At 40.8% G+C, this 23,503-nt stretch overlaps 1 protein-coding gene across 1 annotated transcript; it reads left to right on the plus strand.

Moving 5' to 3' along the window:
• Positions 1–347: 347 nt before the first annotated feature.
• On the plus strand, positions 348–15,790 carry SQLE (squalene epoxidase). The gene is made up of 11 exons (XM_009977795.2): positions 348–651; positions 2,781–3,033; positions 4,029–4,209; positions 6,836–6,932; positions 9,964–10,077; positions 11,676–11,847; positions 12,132–12,227; positions 12,818–12,960; positions 14,076–14,172; positions 14,690–14,777; positions 15,562–15,790. The coding sequence occupies exons 1-11, from the start codon at positions 358–360 to the stop codon at positions 15,752–15,754; spliced, it is 1,728 nt and encodes a 575-aa protein (XP_009976097.2). The 5' UTR covers positions 348–357; the 3' UTR covers positions 15,755–15,790.
• The last annotated feature ends 7,713 nt before the right edge of the window (positions 15,791–23,503 follow it).

The raw sequence follows: 23,503 nt of genomic DNA on the forward strand, positions 1-23,503 counted from the left end.
CTCCAGCGCCGCGAGCATCGCCTGTGGCCAGCGGCGTCGTGCGTTGCCTTAAGGTGCTGTGCGGAGCGCGGTGACTTTTATGAAGACGTTTTATATTAATTTTTTTTTTTTTTCTTTTTTTGGAACCTCTCTCTGGGCTCCTGTGGCAGCCCGGCGCGGTGGGGCTTATACCTCTACAGGGGTTTGTGGAGCTCCTTGTTTTTTCATTGAGATCTCCCTCCCTATCATTGCAAAGGAAATCTTTGCGTTTCTATACATACATTTTTCCTACTTTGCTCAAAAATCCGTTTTGGAGAGCATCAGTCAGCAGGAAAGCTTCAGAGGAGGCAGCCAGGAGCAGTGACCAGTCCGCTCACGATGTGGACCTTTCTGGGTATCGCCTCCTTCATCTACGTGTATAAAAAGTGCGGAGACCTCATGACTTACGCTAATAAGGAGGTGCTACTCTCCGTGTTGGTGTTTTTCTCCCTTGGCTTGCTGCTGTCGTACAGGTACCACTTCAGGGGGCCCAAGCAGCAGCAGCAGCAGCAGCAGCGGAAGACCCACCTGGGAATGCTCTCTGATGTTCTCTCAGCTTTGCCACTTGTTGGCTTCTTCTGGGCAAAACCCACCCCAGGATCTCAGCAAGTCAAACAACCCAAATCCAGAAAGGTACGTTCAATTCAGATGTGGCACGTGGGGTGGAATGTACTCCTACTGTTCCCTCAGACCACTGACCCTCTGCACTGGTGAGGGAAAGGAGCTAAGAAAGGGTTGGAGAAGGGTCTTTAGATGCTGGCTGTCTGATTTGTCATGTTTTGTGTTAGTTTTGGATGATGAAAGAAACAGTGAAACTTATTGAAGTGACAGAGGTGGGGTTTTGTAGAGTCAAATCAAATGTGTTTGAAGAAAGAATTGTAATTGCAGAAAAAAACATCTTCAATTGCCAATCTGTTGTAGAGATGAAGGACTGGGACTATTTCTGTTATGAGGAAGGGCTGAGAAAGCTGGGACTGTTCAGCCTGGAGAAGACAAGGCTCAGGGGCCTCTCATCAATGTATAGAAGTAAATACCTGAAGGGAAGGTGCAAGGAGGACAGAGCCAGACTCTTTTCACAGGTGCCCACTGACAGGACCAGAGGCAATGGGCACGGACTGAAACACAGGAAGTTCCCTCTGAACATCAGGAAACAGATTTTTACTGTGAGGGTGACCAAGCACTGGCACAGGTTACCCAGAGAGGTGGTGGGGTCTCTATCCTTGGAGATACTGAAAACCCAGCTGGACATGGTCCTGGGCAGCCTGCTCTAACTGACCCCACTTGGCTGGAGGGGGCTTTGGACCAGATGACTTCCACAAGCCTCTCCCAACCTCAGCCATTCTGTGGTTCTGTGATCAGCTTCCTAATACTTCTGTATAAAACAAATTTGTGCAGGCAACTGCAGATAGAGTTATTTGGAAATGATTGCTAAACTATTGCTTGCACAGTAGCTACAGGGCCTGAGCTCTGATCATCAGTCTGTTCCACTGAGCCCAGTGTGAGACTTGCTGTGAGAGACAGCGGAGAGAGCTGTAGCTCGTGGCTGGACCTTAGCTGGAGTCCTGCCATCTAAGACTATTGACCGGACATGCATATTCAGTACATCTGTGGGTCAGCACTGTTCTGCTGCTTTCCTGTGTGCTTCTGGGCATTTTCAGCGGGACACTGGCCCTTTGCACAAAAGAACTTGAAACTACTTTTTGGCTGCAAGTCAAAGGTTCTGGATTTTTGTTTCTCTGGTAAAGTCTGCCTTTACCCAATTTCTTGTATTACCTGAATCCAGATAATTTTGCACACCCTTGCTGTGTTGCAGATATAAACATGACACTGTGCCACCAGAAATCCTGGTGTCAGTGTTGTTCTGAGCATTTGTTTCACTGATGCAATCGTGTTTTTATCACTGTCAGCACTGTAGCAGTGAGGCATTTGTGAAAGAGTGAATTGAACTCTATCCTACCAGCTGGAGAAATGACTTGCAGGCTTGCACTGGAATTGCCCTCACAACTTTTTTTCACTTTGAAGTCTATGTGATTAGATGCTGTTGGGAAGGTACTATAACATAACTTGTCTTCAGGTGCTGGTTTGTATGTTAACTGATGTGTAACCTGATATATGTCAATTCTTAACAGTTTTAAATGTGGATGAATGGTAATTTGCCTGTACTTTTGACTATCTATCTGATGAGTTTTCATTTCAGGACCACTTGTTTGTAAGGTTTCCCAGGTAGCTGCGTCTGCTGACGCTTTTCCATGCAAAGTATTACTCTAAGCTGTTGTTTTGGTAGGTGGATTCACCTACAGTAAAATGAAAGAGAAAGACATTTTCCAGTGAATCTGATAACTTTTTTATTGCAAAGTGCTAAGGCCTCCGTGTAGTAGTGGCCCAGTGGTATGAAGGCATTGGTGTGTTACTGTGTAGACCAAGAATACGGGACAGCCTTGGCCTACTGCCTTTTATAGGAACTTGACTTTCAGTCTCCCTGAGACTGTGTTCGTCATGTATCTTTGATCAGCAGGGCAGTTTTAAGCAAGTATGTTGGGTTGGGGAGGGGGGGGAGGTGTGTTTTCTCTGCTTGTTTTTGTTGCATTGTAGAGTACAAGTGATTCAATTTTGGGCAAAACTAAACTGGAAGATGCTTTCCGGCTACCGATGTGCTCTCAGTCCCCTGGGTCAAAGTAGAACCAGTCCAAAGTCAGCCCTCTGACAAGGTTATGGTACAGATACATTGGCACATGTAACTTTGTTGGCTTTTTTTTCTCAAGGGCAAAAGAGAAGTAAACTTCTCAGATACATATCTGTCAGAGACTGCTCCAAATACAACATCATTGCCCCAATACGATCCAGAAATCATCATTGTGGGATCAGGAGTCCTTGGTTCTTCCTTAGCCACAGTGCTCTCAAGGGATGGAAGAAAGGTGACTGTGATAGAGAGGGATCTGAAAGAACCTGACAGGATAGTTGGAGAATTGCTGCAACCTGGAGGTTTTAATGCCCTTAGAGACTTGGGTCTTGAAGGTGAGTGCATTTTAAAATGTAAGTATATCTATAACACAACAGTTACTACACTCAAATACATTTTTAGAAAAAGCATGCTGTCATCGTTTAACCCAGCCGGCAACTAAGCACCAGGCAGCCACTCACTCACCCTTCCCCACCCCTGGGAGATGAAGGAGAGAATTAAAGGGGAAAAGGGAAGGAGACTTGTGGGTTGAGATAAGAACAATTAAATAATTAAATAATTAAAAGTAATAATGATAATAATATATGATAATATATAAAATTATAATATATACAAACAAGTGATGCACAGTGTAATTGCTCACCACCCATGAACCAACGCCTGTCCTGTCCCAGCAAGCAATCCTGAAACAGATAAGTCCCAAAACAACAATCTTGGAAGAGCGAGAGGCACAAAAAGAGAGTGAGAGAAAGATAGAACTCTGAGAGCATCCCAAACTTCCCAGTCAACCCTCATCTATATATTAGGCATGACGTTGCATGATATGGAGTGTTCCATTGTCCAATTTGAGCCTCCATCTAAGCCTAAGTTCAAATCATAAGGGGACTTGTGGACGCTTTGTCCCAGCCATGCTCCCCCTCAGCCTGTTGTGCTCCTGCAGACTGGCAAGAACACGGCAGCTGAAAAGTCCTTGATGTCCCAGCACCAACTATAAACATCAGTGCGCTATCAACATTCTTCTTATAACAAATCCCTTACTAAATCCAAAACCCTGCGCTATTCTATCTACTAAACAGAAACCTAACTCTGTCCCAGCCAAAACCCGGACACATGCCTACAGGGAAAGTGAAGAAATACGTTATGATTATCTATGCTTAATATTTGAATTAAAATTGCTTGCGTATTTCCAGTCTGCCATTTTGAAAATACTTGTCCTTCAACATGTGTTTTGATTAAGAAAATTGGACTCTATTTAAAGAAATACTTTCAATGCATGATTAAACTTTCTTAAAGACTTTTTTTAAGTCATCTATTGGCTTATATTTTTCAGATACAGTAGAAGGTATTGATTCACAAATAGTAAATGGATACATAATTCATGACCTAGAGAGCAAGTCGGAGGTTGAAATTCCTTATCCAACATCTGAGGATGGCCGTGTGGCCAGTGGAAGATCTTTTCATCATGGCCAGTTCATCATGGGTCTCCGAAGGGCAGCTATGGCAGAGCCCAAGTGAGTCACCTTGTGAACATCACAGTTGGGATGCTGAGATTCAGAAGCACTGTTCTCAGCATCCATGAGGTTCCTTCACCACTTCACTCTGTCCCAACACAGAAGGCTGCAATGAACAAGACTGAGAGAACGTGACAGCTATAGTTACTCACTTTGATTTCATGAGTTGTGTATACATCATACATTTGCCTTTGGGAAAATTTAATCTCTAAACTACAGGAATATAGGCTTTAAATATTAGGCAAGGTACTGGTCCATCCATGTGAGAGAAGAGTTTAAGGGCAAAGGGTTCTCTTCTACTGATTCTTGGGTTTGGCATTTTTACCAGCAGCAACCTCCTCTCAGTGAGTGATGAACTTTGGTCAAGAAACAAGTGGCAAATCTGGTATGATTTCTTAGAATCATAGAATGGTTCGGGTTGCAAGGGACTTTTAAAGGTCACCTAGTCCAACCCTCCTGCAATGAGCAGGGATGTTTATTTCTTCCACTGATGTTACCTGCGATGGCAGAAATCAAGCTGCTTTTGCGTTTGCATGTTCTGCTTTTTCTGATAACAAGAAGTCAAGCGAAATAACTAGAAAGGAACACTAAATGAAAGTAGCTCTTTCCAGTTATTAACCTTGTTTTTGCAGAATCTTGAAGACACCTTCTCTTCCTAATGAAATAAAAATTAGTGTTTGGTATTTCCTCTTTAACTGGTAGCTTTCTTTTGTACAAGAGATGAGAAGGAAACTTTTATTGAAACAATAGATCCTAGGTGCTGTTTTCTGTGAGATATTTGTTTGTTTGTTTGTTTGTTTTCCCCCTGAATAATGCGTGCAAGGGAAACATGGCTTTATCATCTTTTTACCTTAACTGTCTTTATTCTGAACTGGAAAATTGCGTTCTCCTGTCATACCTGTTGTATCATGTGAATTATTTGAAGTAGTACTGAAAGATAGCAGCTCAGTAGTACAGTTAAAATTAATGACAATGGCATTTGCTAGATATGAAAACTAAAGATTTTTTGTTGAGGCTTCAAATTCAGTGAAATTTGAGCACCTGTTTGTTCAACTTATGGGAAAACTCCGGTAGCTGTACACAGTCTTTGAAGCAGAAACTTAAAAAAGCTAATGTTTGTGACTTGAATTTAATTCTTTTGCCTTTTTGCACACTGCCTTCAATGTTCGCTTTGTGTATGTTTGCTTTCCAGTTTAATTGTAGCATAGAAAGCTACATGTTAAATTAGTGTGCAGAAGAAATCAAGAACTCTTACTAGTGCCATGAGGATTTGTTTTTCCTCTCAAAGCTTGTGAAAATATAGGGGGATAACTATTACTAGTTATTATATCCTTTTTATAAGTCCTAGGCAATATGAATTTATTTCAGATGAGTAAAATTAATTTTGCTGAGGAATGAGGTGGAGTATCATTAGTTAATTATTTTTATAGTGGGTGAGAACCAGAAAAAGAAATGAGCACTTACTCAGATAACTGAAATGACAACTATAAAAGAAATTTAAAGCCAGTAGGATCTGTAGAACTGTGATTCACCTGCTATTAATGTGACATATTGCTGCACTCCCTTGCTGTTGAAGTTTCTCTCAGTGTGCTTACGCATAACCCTTCATACCTTGATACAGCCACCCTGCCTGTGGCCTGGCAAGTTAAGCCAGACACAATCTGCTCTGAAATTTCTGTGCTGGCTGACACGTAGAAAAGACATTATTAATTCAATTGCGCATGTTCCCTCTGAGAGCCTAAAATACCAAGCTGGTTTTTTCTCACGTGGACCTTTAGCTCATTTCTCCAAGTTGTGGAATTCCACCTGGATGTGAAAATATTTGTGAGGGACAGAGAGTGTCCATTTCGAGCTGCTGAGTCTGAACTGCTGGGATCAGGTCTAACAGCTCAGACCCAGCAAGGGCTATAAGTTTACAGAGATTTAGTTTGTGAACTGCAAATAGCTCTGGTTGGGAGGTAGAAGTAAGGAATGCTCGGTTCAAACTCTGAACATAAGCATTAGCAGAACTTTAAAAGCATAAGTACAAAAAAAAAAAAAGTGTATCCTGAATTCCTGAGATGAAAAACTCTGTGCTAAACAGGTTAGACTATTTTGGACTACTCTTGAGAATTAGGTACGTCACTTTTCTGTAGTGTACACGTTAAGTGTCGAAGTGCTACTTCAGATCTTGCTCCTGAATTCTGCTTGGAGTTAGGTCTCACCCGCACTGTCAGCATTTCCCACGGTTTAGCAGGGGTGACTCACTCAGCTGCCTGGTTTCTGACCATTATTAGGCGTCAGGACTCCTCTCTGCATCTCTCACATGGCCATGGAGCCCCTGCAGCACAACTGGGGAGTCTGCTAAGTGGTAGGGTGTTTAAGATAAGCACTGCAGTTTTAGAATATTCTCAGGTATCAAACCAAATGGTAGTGTTGAACTGAAATTAATGACAAGCACTTTTTCATGTGTAAAGTGGCTTCTGAAAGTGGTTGAAAACACATCTTTGTCTGGAAATTTAAACAAACTGTGTTGGCAGAGACAAGATCAGAGAAAATCTGTTTTTTCCTTTTGTGTCTAGTGCCTTGAAATGTTGGGATTATTAATCCTACTCCGTTCTGTTCTAATCTCTCTATTTTATTTCAGTGCAAAATTCATTGAGGGGACTGTGTTACAATTGCTTGAGGAAGACGACTGTGTCGTGGGTGTTCAGTACAAGGACAAAGAGACCGGAGACACTAAGGTGAGGCAGTTTTCTGTTACGATCCTTGTTGAGAAAATTGAGGTTGGGAGGGGTGTGTGTGTGTATATATATAAAACGCTTTAAACCCTCTGTTTCGGACACTAGTACAGAAATAATGCAGTTATCAAGAAAGTGAAAGCTTTAATAAAGGGAGATTACTTTTTCATGGATACAGTCTTGGCATATGGGAATTCTTGTTACAACTGCGTGTGCAGCTTCTGCTTTCAGTGTCTCTGGAGAATACAGTTCATTATTTATTTCAATATTCTTATGTCTGGAGTTTAAAATCTTTTGAGAGTTACTGGTGGAAAAAACAATATGTTAAGATATGAAACTGTGTGAACTTATAATAAAAAGTTTAGGGAAAACCAGTCTAGGTAGAACCTATGTGCTGAAGTTCTGGCTATACTGCCTATTCTCTAGAAAAGCCAAATTTATCATCTCCTTTGTTGACTTTAAAATTCCTTTGCTGCCTAAAGTTATGTAGCCAGTGTGTTCAGATGTCCTCTGATGGGGAAGACAGGAATCTCCTGCCTATGCTCTGCTGCCCTCCATGCAAGATTGAGAAAGCTCCTGAGTAGTTGGAAGATCCTACTGTGAGCATTGCTGACAAAATCTCTTATCTTTAGGTCATTTAGAAGTGCAAATAGTGGTATAAAACCATATGTAAGAGAGCCCTTTAAAAGTACTTGCCCAAGATGTAGGAGAGCTAGCTGGTTTTAGACCCTCCTCAGGCAAATGGCATTTCAGGCCACTTGTGTAGGGTATCATCTCTCCCCCCACACTTCAAACCATGACACCACTTGATGGCAAAGTGCTGTTAAGTAGGAAGCTGTAAGAGAGCTGAGTGGAAACAATATCCTTGACTCCTCTTGAGGTAGCTGGAGGAAGGGGGAGTTCCAAGTCCTATTCCTTGGTCTGTCTTAAATGTCATGTAAAATGAATAACCATACTAGGAAATCCACTGTAGTAGAACAAGCCATTGAATCACACGTGGGTACTGGAAAGGTAGTTTGGAGAGGTGTTTTTTTGGGGGGTGGGATAGTTTGGTGAGGGTTTTTTTCTCAAATCCAGTTGGCTTTATCATCCAGCAATGCAGAAGGATTTGGGTTTTTTTGGGTGTGGAGAGAGACAGTGCACATTTTGCTTTGAGATTTGTTTTTAAGCTTTATACATTTATGGATGATGTTGTTGTAATTTTAAGTGTGACCTATAGGACCAGCAGCAGGGTGACCAGTGTTTTAGCCTGCACCTTTCCTGAGAACACGGATGTTCTTAAGGCTTTGAGTTCCCTATCTGTATAATGGAGATCAGCATTTGGAGCAAAACATGAATTTGCTTAAATTCTGTGTCTGGAAAGAGCTGTTTCGTTTGCTGGCCTAGATCTCCTTTGATTGTAGAAATCTAGTGTAAGAAATGCCTACTAAACATTTATTTGTAACTGTGTGTCCCTAGCTGTGACTTTTTACAGCTGGGATACTACTTAGGGGAAAAAACCCACAACAAACAACAAGAAAACCATAGCCTGGTTACATTCCTTAGCCTACTAAGGAATAAGGACAACCTTTCATAAAAGAGGCTGATCTATGTTGTGTGTCTGTGTTTCTCTGTTCTCTCAGTCCTCGTTGTCCACCACATTACCTTTGAGATTTTTATTCTCTTAAATGAGGTTGAAATTAGCCACTATGCTAAAAATCAACTTAAAAAAATCATCAAAACAAGGCAACTGAATAGAGTAAAAGTCTTAGTATGTTGACTGTAGAAAAACCGTAGCATGAATGTTCAGATCATTAGACCCTAGGGAACCCATTTGGGCAGGTGATCTTGCTCTAATTGCTGGAGTAATTAGATAGTATTACAATAATCTGAGATAAGAATCTGTAGAAGGAGATTTCGTTAGCTCTACTCGAGAGCTCGCTTCTATGAGCTCAGACGTCATAAACATATTTTACTCAGCTCTACTCTCATCTGATTTTGCCTGACTGCCCTTCACCCAGCAAAAGATGTAAGGATTGTGTGACGCAAGTGACTGAGTCCATTCCTCTGCAGGAGAAAACGGCTTGTAGAGGAACCCACTCACATACTGGCTCATCAGGTGCTTCCATCCAATAGTAAAATATACTCCAGGAGTACCGATGAAACACGGCGTGCTTTTCTGCCTTGTTGCTTACGTCCTGAAAGCTTAAAAGGAAAACTTTTTTTTCGGCACATGCCAAATGTGTGAAGTTGTTGAAGGCCAAGCACTAATGCTCAGTATAAATCTATAGCCATTTAGAGTAAATTTCACTTAATATACTGACATTGAGAAAGCTGTAGGTAGAAAGAAACATCTATCTCTAAATGCTTTCTAGTATAATAATGTTGTTACATTAGCAAAACAGTAAAATGCTTAAAAGTATATTTTAATAATTAGAATAATTTACTTATGTTAGAGAACAATGCATTTGTTAAACATTAGGAATTTGTGCATATGTTCAAGCTGAACCTAATCAGTTTATTCAGATATTATTTTGTCTATATACACTACTTGTTCTTACAGTTCCTCAGAGTTCACTGCTTGGTCGTTTAAAGAAGCTCTTGGTATGCTTCCTGCATTTCAGTTTGTTACACTTCAGTTGGTTTTTGTTTACTTCCTTATGCATGATTCTTTAAATTAAAATTCCTTCTTTTTCTTTTTTTCTCCTGAAGAGCTTTATAGCTGAAGGGAGCAATTATTCTACTTTCTTGTCTTTTTTTTTTTATCCAAGCTCCTACACAGTCCCCGTAGCTATGTTATTTGATTGCATGTCTAAAAAAGGTGGAGTATGTTGTTGGATCAATTTTTGGAGGAAATAGAGTTAAATATGAATATGAGGAAGGAAAAAAAATACTATATTTCTTAATACATATATTATAAATATGGTCTGTGATCGTATCGTTTTGTAGAACATCTAATGTGCAATTGAAAATGAGAGCTGGGAAGTTGTTTCCCACTGCTCTGAAACAAAAGTGAAAATGTCATATCTTTTTTTATTTTTAATTCATGCTGCAGGAACTCCATGCACCACTTACTGTTGTAGCTGATGGACTTTTCTCCAAGTTCAGAAAAAACTTGATCTCCAACAAAGTTACTGTTTCATCTCATTTTGTTGGTTGCATTTTGAAGGTAACTTTTATGTATAATACTATGTAAGCCAGTATGCTACCGCTTCTTAATGTGGGTCTGAATTTCACTGAACATTTTGTTGTTCATTATCTTTTCCAACAGAATCAATTAGAACTGTGCTTTTAGATATTTATCCAGTTTCTGTGTCCCTCTGAGGAGTGCTTGGAAATTTTGGTCTATGTTTTTAGCTCTTAAATTACTGATGCATACTCCATCCCAGCTCTTGGATAGCTGAACTTGCTGTGTCAGACTTGGCATATTTGATACAGATCAGATTTTCAACTCTTAAAACACTTTTAAGTAACTGTGAGCCAGTTTGGGGTTTGTTTTTTTGTTTTAAATGGATATTGTTGTTAAAAGTTAGATTTCTGGTTTTGAGAGTGAAGTACAGTGTTAATCTTAAACATATAATTGGACAAGGGAGGGTTTAAAAAAGATGGATTAGGATTCAACATAGCTAGCTTAAACTGAGCACTGGACTCACTAGACCAGTTCATAGGAAATACTTTCATTTAAGAAAAACATTTTCGGCATCTCATAAGGTCATGCTGTGTGCACTATTAGTGCTATGCCTTGTATAGCACTAATCTGTGGATTAAAGGTAGGCACCATTGTAAAGCTCAAACCCAATTTGTAACATTATTTCCCTGTATTTCCCAGGCTTTGACTGGTTTGTGTTAAGATAGCAGCAGCTATGATGGTGACACTAATTTTTTCACAGTACTTAGGGCACTTGTTCAGGGAGTGGAAATCTTGAGTTTTAGATCATGCTGGCAGCTGTGGGTCAAACCACCTATGTTTTGTACTCCAGAATAATGCCAAACTGTGCTCCTGCCTGAAGGTGGGGTACCTTGTAACGAGGCACATCTACACCTTCAGGACTTTAAGACAGGAAGTGCGAATCTAGGTTGGTAACTGGGTGGATGGAGAACCCAGGTAGGAATCCTGGCTGGGTGTTGCCCTCTGTAGCTGCTGTAATAAGCGTTGGATTAACAGCAAAAATAATTAAGGGAGAAGGAACCAGAACTACAGAACTTTCACTGGACTGGGAACACTGATTTGGAGGAACTCCAGCAGTTCTTGGGTCCCTACCCCTATAGTTACTGCTGCCCAGGTGCCTCCTATTCTCTACTTTTTGGAAACTTGTTTTAAGACCTGGTTAGATAGGACCTCCTGATTCTTCCTCAGCTGGTATCTCCATGTAGTTGTGTACAGACTAGTGTATTTCTTTCCCTCCCACCACTTTCTTTATTAAAAGAAACCAAAATGATCTTGCAGTAGACTGCTGCATTGATTACATTACAGGTGTTCTATGGCATATATGAAATATTAGTGAGGTATTCAAATGAAATGTATAACTTAATATATATTCTAGTAAATATTGAAATGCCTTGCCAAAAGAATTGCAACTACACTGAAGTGCAGAACTTCCTTTTTCAAAACACTTCTGTTGTTCATTTAAAGAGAAAAATAGCACAAACATAGTATGATACGGTATTTTATTTCAAAGTATTTCAGAAAATGATTTTGTATATCTGAAGTTTAATATCCTTTCATTAATCAGTCTCAATCTTTCTCTCTCTTCTTTTCTTTTTAAGGATGCACCACAGTTTAAAACTAATTATGCTGAACTTGTTTTAGCTAAAACTAGTCCAGTACTAATCTATCAGATTTCTTCAACTGAGACTCGAGTCCTTGTTGATATTCGAGGGGAAATGCCAAAAAATCTAAAAGAATATATGATTGAGAACATTCATCCACAACTGCCTGGTAAGTCTAGAAAGATTTCCATCCATAATTGTCGCTATTAAATGTGTCAAAAAAGGCACATTTCATTGTATCTGTTAAACTGTGTGGGCTTTTTCCATGTGCACAGTTACTATTTCAGTAACCATTCACCCTTCTTCAGTTCCACATCAAATCACAGTTTGTTCAGCTCACGTCTGTGAGGTTGGCAATTCAGAAGGATTGTATCTCTAAGAGGAGGCTAAAATGGGTTGTGTGCAAATTATTCTAGACTCTAAGTAGTGTAACTAAAAATTTGGTTATTGCAGATCACATAAAGGAACCATTCTTGGTAGCTGTTCAGAACGATCGCTTAAGGACTATGCCAGCCAGCTTCTTGCCTCCTTCAGCTGTTAACAAAAAAGGTGTGTATTATGAAATAAAAGGAGGAGAAAAAGGCGTTATGAACTTCATCTGGGACTTAGGCCTTTGTTGTCTTAGATGTGTATTCATTGTTCGATACAACTGTCTCATAATTCCTCTGTGAAAAATAATATTTTGAAAACGTGCACCTTGGGCATAGCTTAACTGGAAAGTTTATATTGGCATCAGACTTTAAATCGGTGCCTGCTTTATTTTTAAGTTTAAATCACACAATTGCTCAAGCTCATACAAGTGTGGTCTTTTTAAGCAAAACTTGATTAAAAAAGGAAAATTACCTTGAAAAGTGTGTGTGTGTGTTTGTGTTCTTTGACACACACACATGCATACCTATAGGGAAAAGATATTTTGATCTTGATCATCTTAAAGCCTTTTTAAGCCTGTTAATTTAAAGACATCCTTTTTCTTTTCCTTTCTTTTTTTCTTTTTTAATTTCTAGTTGTTATTTATCTCATTTTCTGATGGGAATGATTCTTAGTAATTACTGTTTCATTTTTTTGAAAAATAGAGGGTATTAGTTCTAAGATTATATAATGGTCATGCAGTATCCCATTAATTTTTCTCTCCTATGTAGGTGTTCTTCTTTTAGGAGATGCGTATAATATAAGACACCCTCTAACTGGTGGAGGAATGAGTGTTATTTTAAACGATATTAAAATATGGAGAAGTTTGCTGCAGGATATTCCAGACCTTTATGAAGATTCTGATGTTCTTAAGGTGAAGCTTTGTTTTGGACTTACTTTAGGCAGCTTTTGCTGCAATTTAATGACACACTTTTAAGTTTTATGCGACTTGGGGACATGCAGGTTAATAGTGAAGCATGGCTATTTTGAAAGCTTTGGACAGATAAATCATACATTAGGCATTCACCAGTACACAGAGCTCTGATTTGTGAGTACTATGGCTGTGTGGCTAAAAGGCAGATTCAGAACTGTGCTTACTGACCCGTCATGTTTTGCTGAAGGAGACTGGTGTGCTGCGTCTGGTCAGCGTGCTTTGCTAGTGTGAACTGATGTTCCAATATTAGCAGTATATTTTTGATATAGATTGATCTTAAATGGGGTGGGTTTGGACCACTGCACTTGTGTGAGTGGTGCTTACAGAATAATGAGCATGTGTACCGAGTTTTTTAAGATGCATCTCAATGCTCCACTAACCTTTTGACTGCTGCGTTAATCTCAGAGTAGTAAGTTAGAAGACATCCTTCTTTCCCAGGAATCGGCACCATCAGTGTTGATGCTGAGTTTATTTTTTCGGTGGGATTTATACCCAAAATTCTGATGAGTAGATAATAAGATTGCTTATTTATTTGTTTATGGCTTTTAATCGGGTTAGGCATAGTGTGTTGGCTAGATTACAGCTGAAATAATTATAGACTACAAGTAAATGATTCAACAAGTGTATTTGACAATTGAGCAGCACTTAGAGGGACCCTGAATGTCAGAACAATACAGGACTTACCTGACCAAATGCAGATACTTGCATCTCAGCTAGTCACCTCAGACTTTGTTATTTCCCACTTATCCTTAAACTAGGAGAGTGTTTAAGGTCAAGTTCCTGACCTACCCCTGCCACCTACTATAGGATGAGATGAAGCACACCTTGGAACTAACTCTTTTTTTTTTCCCTATATTTAATGTAAGAGAAGCCTAGATAACTGGTTTGTTCCATTTCCAAACTTCCTTAATGACCTAGCTTGGAACCAATCTAACTTGGCACTAAATTCACCCTGCATTTTCATGAGTATGACCCTTACCACCTCTTAGGTAATCTTTCGAATGCTCTTCTGTATTTACTGACAAAATTAAATTTTTCTTTTTTTCCTTTTTCAGGCAAAAAGAACATTTTACTGGTCAAGAAAAAAATCTCATTCTTTTGTAGTGAACGTTCTTGCCCAGGCACTTTATGAACTCTTTGCTGGCACAGATGGTAAATATATTTTAAAGATCACTTCTGACTAATTACAGCTTGGTAAATAAATATGCCTGGGGAAGGAATGTACATGTGTGTAAGCGTAAGTCCATGTGTTCATGTATGTATATATGTATATTGATCTATATTAAAAATATATCAGTCAAAGGATTTTAAAGAGTTAGCTTGTGTTCTCTGCTTAGCTGTTTAGTTCTAGTGTTATGTAAACTGAGTTTTAGCAATGTAAAGGCAAGTCTCGAGTTAGTATTAAAAAAACAAAACCAAAGAAAAACCCCACAAAGAAAGAAAAAAAACAGAAAACACTTGTTCTGTGTCAGTTAATTCGAGAGAATGTAGATATTCTATAAAACTATCTTTTACTTAAACAAAACTAGCTCAAAATCCAGCTGAATTTAACAGAATGACAACTACCAAAGTACTGAAGTCTTGGATTTAATATCGCTGTTGTGCATGCTGAAAAAGTTTTTGGTATATGTTGAATATATTTGTTGAGTGATTTTAATTCATTTTGTAGATTCCTTGCATCAGCTAAAGAAGGCCTGTTTCCACTACTTCAGACTTGGTGGAGAATGTGTCTCAGGTCCTGTTGGATTGTTGTCTGTGTAAGTTCAGTGTGCTGATAATAATAGTTAATGTGCACTGGGTTGAGCATTGCGAGCCTCTGTGAGGATCTGCTTTGCTCCCAGTCAGCTCTGCACAGCAAGGATGGTCCATATGAGCTTATATTTTTAGGATTGTACTAAAGGTTGGAGTTTATTAGAAGCTGTGTCTTCAAACGCTGACTCTTTTTTCTTCATAAAAATTGCCACTAAAAGCTGGAGAGAGGTTAATGTAGGTGCCGTGGGAGTTTGGATGATGTAGAGGGGTCCAGACTAGCAGAGGAGCTGATGGATGTGTTTCATGCTTGACAAGTTGAGAGTAGTAAAGGATGAGGTCTTCTGTAAAAGAGCATAAGGAACTGGGAAATCGGTAACTATCAAGGTGTTTTGAATGACCCCTCAGAAACTAGTGAATGCACAATAAATCCTGGTACTTTGAACGTGTAAGGATGTGTGCATTTCTGTATCTCCCTCTTTGGAATGAGAGCTAGAAGTGATAGAGCGTGTTGAGAATAATCCCCTGGGGGTTGATAAAGGCAGACACAGACTACTGGAAATGAAAGCAGCCATGTAAATTGTCTGTACTGTAGAAAGGAATACAAGGTGTGTAGCAGCCAAGACAGACAACCAAGTTCATGTTTTTGAGTTGAGATGACAGGACCAGAGCTGCCTAAATCGCAAGACGATGTGTAATCTTGAGTGGAGATGTCTATTTGTAAAATGAAAATTGGTCGGTGCTTTCAGATTCTGTTTATTTACATGCTTTATCTATTTATTTTTAATACAGGTTATCTCCTAAACCAATGGTGCTGATTGGCCACTTCTTTGCTGTGGCATTATACGCTGTTTATTTTTGCTTTAAGTCAGAGTCCTGGATCACCACCCCTCGAGCATTTTTCAGTAGTGGAGCTATTCTCTACCGGAGTTGCTCTATAATATTTCCACTTATTTACTCTGAAATGAAGTATTTAGTCTATTAAAATCCAGGGGGAAATGACTGGAGGAAGAAAACATGAAAATCGTGATGCCTTCAAAATCTTTGGACATGTACTATTTAATATTGTATTATGTTTTCTTCCCTTCAAAATGCAATTTCCTTGATAAGGATTTGACTTGATTTTGGTTTTGTGGTTATATACATATATATTATATGTAAATATTCTTTTCTTTGAAATTAAAATTGAAAAAGGAGTTAGCTGTTTACAAGAGCTGTAATTAAGTGGTGACATGTGGTAGATAATTGCCAGTTTTGTCAGATTTCATTCCTTGCTTTATCCATTGCTGAGTGCACCACTAATATGAATAAACTGAAAAGTGAAAACTGTAAACCATATGCTGCTATTCTCCTTCATGCTTTTTTCTGTTCAGTAGTTTCGTAGACTGTTTCTTTATTACTGTGAAATATTGTAACATTCTTGATTTGGGTTATTTCATTGGGATTTGCCTCTCCTTTTTCCGTTGCAGCTAAGATACCAGTCTACTGACGCTTAAAAGGACACTGTAAAGGATTTCAGATCTTGAGGTGTCACTATATCTTTAACTTCAGTCACTGTCGCAAGTGCTGTGTTGCTCTTCTGAAATCATTCTTTACACTAGGATTTATTTAAACAAGTAATAACCAAACCATAGTTATGCTGGCTTCTGCGCTGCACTCAGGTACTGAAAGCACATGGTTTGGAGACTTTCTTCCAATCTCACTTCCTTTTAAAAACTTCAGGGGTTTGTTTTGGTTTACTTGGTGCTTGTGCAGTTGAAGTTTAACACTGCCACGAACTGAAGCACAGCAACAAACCGAATCCGCTGAAACAAATTCAGTCCAGGCTGTTTCCAGTAGACAGTAATATTTCATATTACTTCTTCAAATTCATGACAAGTACCATGAAAGTGTCCTTTTAATACCTGGAGTATTTTTTTTTTCCCTGTAGAAATTACTGCATGCTACGGAAGAGTTCATGTCTTTCACTGTTGGTCACTATTCCTCTCAATGTTCTCTTTCTCAGTATGCTTTCCTTTGTTCTTGTGTATTGTCATTTTTCCTTACTTTTCTTATGGTTGCTTTATGTGTCGCTGTATGGCTCTCCGATTTTGGCTTCCCTAAAGAATCACGCATCAGTGCAGCCAACAGGTTAGAGAGCAGGTAACAGATTATGTTTGTCTGTACTGGCGAAACTTTGACTATGTCTCAAAAGTGACGGATTGCATAAGCTGTATATAAACATGCATTTTATGTTGGACTGTGAAAAAAAAAATCCATGGAGAGGCTTTTTGAGTATTTAATTTGACGAATATCTCAAATGACTTGTTCTTTTCCAAAAGCAAAAGTATGTATATTTTTCTAACCATTATCACTTTTGATACCGTCTTGAAATTACACACATCATAAATATGTCTCTCTTTAAACTTTAGGGTAAAGTACTAATATTTTCAAATATCATTTTATATGGTAACTAAATGATGCCTCTTTAAGGGTACACGAAGTTTGCAGAATTATACAAGTGTTTTCAAAATTTGTGACGATTTTGAAAGTATTGATTAATTTTACATTTTCTATTTTTTTATATTATTTGCAGTCAATCTCTTTAAGTCAAGGATAAACAGTCCTGAGCCAAATACGCATTCTCAGCTAACTTAAATAAAAAGTTACGATATCTGCAGATTTTTTTGTTGTTGTGTATCTCCAGTTAATGAGTTCTGTTAGGTCCTGATTAATCAGGATATACCAGTATGCTTAAATTTACATATATGTTTAAGCACTTTTTTTCTTTTATTTTCTTGAACTCGGTGCCTAGTTAAGTGTCTTGACAATCAGGGTAACGATCACTTCTTGGAAATTACCATGGAGGAGAGAAAAGTCTTGCATATATGTCTAAGGAAGAGCAACGTGAAAGTACGGCTCAAGACATGGTTACATGGTTACACGCCTTGTCCTCAGGACAAGATGAAGGGCTTACTCTGGAGTATCAAACAAACTGGGATCATTTGGACACAGGGCAGCCCAGGGTGTGGGCTTCTAACTGAAACCATTGATCAGTGAAATCGGTGGTGTTTGACAGCGTTGGCCAGGCTCCTACTCCAGCTGGTCAGTGGCACGCAGCAGCGCTTTGTCCCGGTGAAGAAGAGTCGCAGGGCGGAATTTCAAGCTCTGTTCTGTAGTCCCTGACTGCCGTGTTTTTCTCAGGGACACAGAGGTTGGAGGTGGGGAGGAAATAATGAAAGAAACAGTTCTTGAGCCAAATGAGAGTAAGAAGAGTAAAGTGTACCTGTAGGACATTGCCCACTGACTGGCAGATGGAATCTAACAACATCTAATGCTAGCCAAAGGATGCAGCAGGCAGTCTGTGAGAGTCCTGGTTTTCTTTTTCTACATCTGTACGCAGCGAAGGGAAGCAGAACGCCAGGAAAGAGATGTCACAGGCATGATTCAGAACCTGAGGAACACAATGCAGACACTGACAAGTTGTATGAAATGCATACAATTTGTACACTGCAAAGTTTAATACCATCCTATACCCTTTAAGTGGTGTGGCACGAGACAGGCATCGTGTGCCTGTGGTTATCCCTATGTTCCAGGGCCAGTGGCAGCTAACCGAGAGGGCAGAAGGAACCAGAAATGCAGCTATACAGAGTGATGAGATCGTAGCTTGTGACACGGTGCAGCAGTATGAAAACTTACTAGTGGGGAGAAGAGGAAACTAGTTGCCTTCTCTGCTAGTAAGTGATCTGGAGGCCTGTTCATAGGTGGAGAGTTGGTTCATGAGTGTAAGTGTCGCGTTTCTTGGAGCTTGTTTGAGAATTTCGTGTCATGCAGGTTAAGTGTCCTTGGTCTTCTGGTTTTTGGGGTTTGGTTTATTTTGAACAAGCCCTTCACTGGAAAATATGTGGGGCAATAAGAGGTTTTTTTATTACAGCGTTAAAATGCCTGCTAGTGCAGGCACGCGGCGTTGGATTTCATGTGAGCAGTGATACCTCTTTGGGCTGTGTGTGTTTAAGGCCTCCTCTGGCTCCAGTGCAAGCAAGTAAAAGGCAGAGTTGTGGTAGTTTTCCTCTCACCTTCACTTTAATCACCTGGAACAAAGAGAAAGCACTTGATCAGTCCTGGATCAGCTGATGGATTTTGTAAATTATGACTTGCTTGTGCTTCTGAGACAGTGGTAGTATAATGTGATGTTGGAAATTTCAAGCACCATTACAGTTCCTCTCTGGGGAAGTGTATGAATAGAGGGTTAAACAGTCTGTTCTGCAACTGAAGAAAAGAGGAGTGCGTCGTTTTCTGAAGATGTAAATCCTTTGTTAATGATGTCTGAATAGCACTTGAAGACTTTACACTGTCACATTGATGTCTGTCGTATGCTCAGGGGAAAAAACCCACCAACCATAAACAAGGAACACATGCTATTCCTCATCTGCATTGCCCCAGCTCTGTTTCAGTTGAACAATGATTTGGTTTTGAAGAACCACACTTGAGTTTGGTTGCAATCAAGCTGTTCCAAAGTCAGTGCAACATCAGTGCTCTTACTAGGGCTTACAAACATCTGTGGAAATCTAAAAAAAGGGGATGATTAAAACCAATTACTCCCTCCCTGATAATGCCAGTTTCTGTGTTGTCGTCTTCCCTTGTGCTCATGTCCTACGCCTGATCTCTGCCTTCTACTACTCAGTTTTCTGGTCCTTGCTCTGCGTTTGCAGCCCAAAGCCTGCTGTGATGTAGGATTTGGTTGCTGCCCTGGAGAATCATAGAATCATAGAATGGTTTGGGTTGGAAGGGACCTCAAAGATCATCTAGTTCCAACCCCCTGCCATGGACAGGGACACCTCCCACTACACCAGGTTGCCCAAAGCCTCATCCAGCCTGGCCTTGAACACCTCCATGTTGAATGAGCCAGCAATGTGCGCTGGCAGCCCAGAAAGCCAACTGTATGCTGGGCTGCATCAAAAGAAGTGTGGCCAGCAGGTGGAGGGAGGTGATTCTGCCCCTCTACTCTGCTCTCATGAGACCCTACCTGGAATACTGCATTCAGCTCTGGGGTCCCCAGCACAAGAAGGACATGGAGCTGCTGGAGCAGGTCCAGAGGAGGGCCACGAAGATGATCCAAGGGCTGGAGCACCTCTGCTATGAAGACAGGCTGAGAGAGTTGGGGCTGTTCAGCCTGGAGAAGAGAAGGCTCCGGGGTGATCTTATTGCAGCCTTCCAGTATTTAAAGGGGACTACAGGAAAGCTGGAGAGGGACTTTTTACAAGGGCGTGTAGTGATAGGACAAGGGGCAATGGATTTAAATTGAAAGAGGGGAGATTTAGATTAGCGATAAGGAAGAAATTTTTTACAATGAGTGTGGTGAAACACTGGAAGAGGTTGCCCAGAGAAGCTGGGGATGCCCCATCTTCTGATGTGGAGCATCCCCATACTTCTTATGTGGAGCTTCTGATCCACCAGCACTCCCAAGTCCTTTTCCTCAGGGCTGCTCTCAATCCATTCTCCGCCCAGCCTGTACTTCTGCTTGGGATTGCCTGACCCATGTGGGACAAATAGGAAAGGTTAGAAAGAAAGATGAGATAGGAAATATGTGTTGGGTGTATTTGCCTGTACTGCTTTTCCATGTGGAAGCTGTCACCTGCGCTACTTCAAAGGCTGCTTGCATCGCCTGAGACCTAGATGTCTCAGCATTTACTGTAATACTGTTGATGCGCACTGGTTGTTTTGTGTCAGTAGGGCAGTAATTTAGGGTTGGCTCATGGTGCTTGCACATACTGCTCTCTGGAACCAGCTTGTGTGTTCTGGACAAAAGCAAAACCCATTCAATCCAGAATAAATATGGGCAGTCGATAAATTATGCATCCTGAAATTCTGGCTTGCTCAGCATGACATTACTACATGGAAAGCACCGTCAGCAGTTCCTAAATTGTTCCCAGTGGAGTTCCAAAGAGCTGCGCAAGCTTCTGTGCTGTGCAGAGCGAGCAGCAGCATGACAGAGTTTGCTGAGATAAAGTTATTCAAGGTACTGAAAATAAAAGCTGATGGAATATTTTAAATAGTAACTGAAATCCACTGTTAATGTAAGCAAAGTAAAATAAATTGGAAAAATAATCCTGATGGTGGAACCCAGCTGTGAGTGTCCTGGAATCAGCATGACCGGTCCTCTCCAAGCTTCCACTCAGTTCGCATAGGCAGTCAAAAAGGTAAAGAGGATGTTGGAAGTTTTCAGCGAAGGGCTAAAGCAAAAACCCCACAATTCTGCCTGAAATGAACCTTTGCACCAGCTGCGGTACGGCAGGGCGGGAGCTGGTAGCGCTTCGGGCAGAGGCATGAGCAACTGCGGAGCAAAGCTTTGGGCCTTTGCTGGTATCAGTTTCTGAAAGTAAAGGGAGAGTGAAGAGCCGTGGAGAAGGGGCTTCTGGTGTCACACTGGGGTGTAGAGCTGGTCTTCAAGCAGGGGTTACCCGGCCACCAAACACAAACAGTGAACCATGGGCCAAATACTGAGCTACTCGTTAATGTTAAGGCAATAGGCACGTAGGTACATAGTGAGCAATTCTGCAGAAGCATCCTGACGACTTAGTGGGGTGTGTTGCATTCGCACATATGATTTTAAACAGTTCCACCTATGCTGTTACAGTGGCTAATTTATTTTTCCATGGGAACATTTGGGTTTTCTTCAGCTCAAGGCCTTGTTTACCTGTGGGTCATTCTTAGGTAACTCCTTTTTCAGGTTTCTGTGATGCAGCTAATTTCCTTCAGCTGCAGGTTCGCGTTCTTCAGGCATCGGCATCTTAACGCTGTCTTCCCAGGTGTGGCTTTTGATAGCCTTATAGGGGCTGGTACATATATGGGGCTGAAAATTGACGTTGGCTAGTAAAAGTACACAGAATTATATATATGAATATCAACTTCTTCTAAGTGCTGTCTGTATGCTTCTGGCAGTAGTGTTGGTGTGGGTTTGACTTTATGGGTCCTTCTAGGCTATGAGACTGGATTCTCTGAGGGCAGGACAGGAAAGGGAAGCTTGCACCAGAGGGATGAGAGTCCATAGTCCCAGCTGTGGCTTGTTGGCATGAAGGCTTCATCTATACTTGGAGACACACCAGGGCCATGGCTAGCTGTCCCCCTTTGCTGATAGTGCTCTGTCCATAATGGTCTGGGCACAGGCCAGCTTGTGCTCTCCCAAGCACCTCCTGGGAGTGATTTGGAGGGCAAGGGGATCAATGTGGAGTATGGATCATTGCCAACACTGGGTGGATCAGGCTGCCCTGGTTTGAGTGTGAGCCGTGCTGTGCTGTGCGAGGTGGTTCCTACATCACAGGATAGGTCTTGACATGTTTTATGAAGTTGTGGAGTGAATATTGAGATCCTGGACCCAAATGCCCACATAGGGCTTCCTGGGCATGGTGCTGAGCCCAGCAACAACTGGTTCATGTACTTTTTGTGGGGGAGTATGGCATAAACATATCCCTCACATATATTTCAACATAAGTAAAAACCTGTTATTAACAAGTTTTAGGTTACAAAGCTTTACCACCTTCCTTATGATTGGATGTATTTGCTGCCTCTGCATTTTCCATGCCAAGAAAGTGGTCATTTTATCAAGTGCTTTGTCCTTGTGTCTGCTGGAGGAAACTCTTGCAGACTGGTGGCAAGCAATTGGTTGCTATTTTGAGAATGCAGTGAATGTGCTGTGACCTTGACTAATTTAACTGAAAGAGGATAGATTTCGATTAGATATAAGGAAGAAGTTTTTTGCATTGAGGGTGGTGAGGCACTGGAACAGGTTTCCCAGAGAAGATGTAGATGCCCCATCCCTGGAAGCGTTCAAGGCCAGGTTGGATGAGGCTTTGGGCAACCTGGTGTAGTGGAGGGTTTCCCTGCCCATGGCAGAGGGGTTGGAACTAGATGATCTTTGAGGTCCCTTCCAACCCAAACCATTCTATCATTCTATGATTCTAATTTTTGCTTTGCTTTTTGAAATGTGGATTGAAATGCATTTTATTGACAACGATACTATTTTAGTGCACATCCTGTTGCAGGCACATAAAACCCTCGAGCATTTGATATAAGATACCATCATGTGCAGGAAACTGTCTTGAATGTCCCTGCCTCCATCTTCTCTTGAGTCCTATTGCCATCTCCAGTGGCTGGAAGTAACCTTGAGCCTTATAAAGCTTTTTCTAGGCAAGTTTTCTCTTTCAACTGAGAATCAACAGGAGACCAGAGAAGGTTCTGCCACAGGCTGCCTTGAGATGCCAGGGGTCATTTGTGCTCCCTGGTACCTTGCCCCGTGCCAGAAAGCTTTCCTGACTGATGATTGCTGCCTGTATTGCATTTTTCTCCAAGGTCTCCATCGCTCTTGCCTTCACCAGGCAGGAATCAGATTCAGCACCTGAGTTTTCAACTCCAGTTGCCTTGGCTCTGCCAAACGTGAGCTGTAAAGCGACATCACCATGGCTCAGGTTTGGCCACACGGTAACTCCGTAACCACAGGTAATTACACAGTGGTGGAAACTGGATGTTGACCTACCATGGTTTCCTTTGTACACAAAGTATGCTTGCTATTTGCTGTACAGCATACATGGACCTGCTCTGTCCTCAATATTGTATTTGGTGCCTGCATTTTTTATCTTGTCCAGAGCTAGTTTCTCCTGCCAATAACATCTGGAAACAGATAGTGCGTATAGATGTTGTTTGCAAGCCCAGCTTGGGGCATTTAAATCAGAGGTCTCTTGTTTTCATGTGTCTGATC

This window comes from Tauraco erythrolophus, chromosome 3 (genome assembly GCF_009769465.1).
Source record: "Tauraco erythrolophus isolate bTauEry1 chromosome 3, bTauEry1.pri, whole genome shotgun sequence".
NCBI lineage: Eukaryota > Metazoa > Chordata > Aves > Musophagiformes > Musophagidae > Tauraco > Tauraco erythrolophus.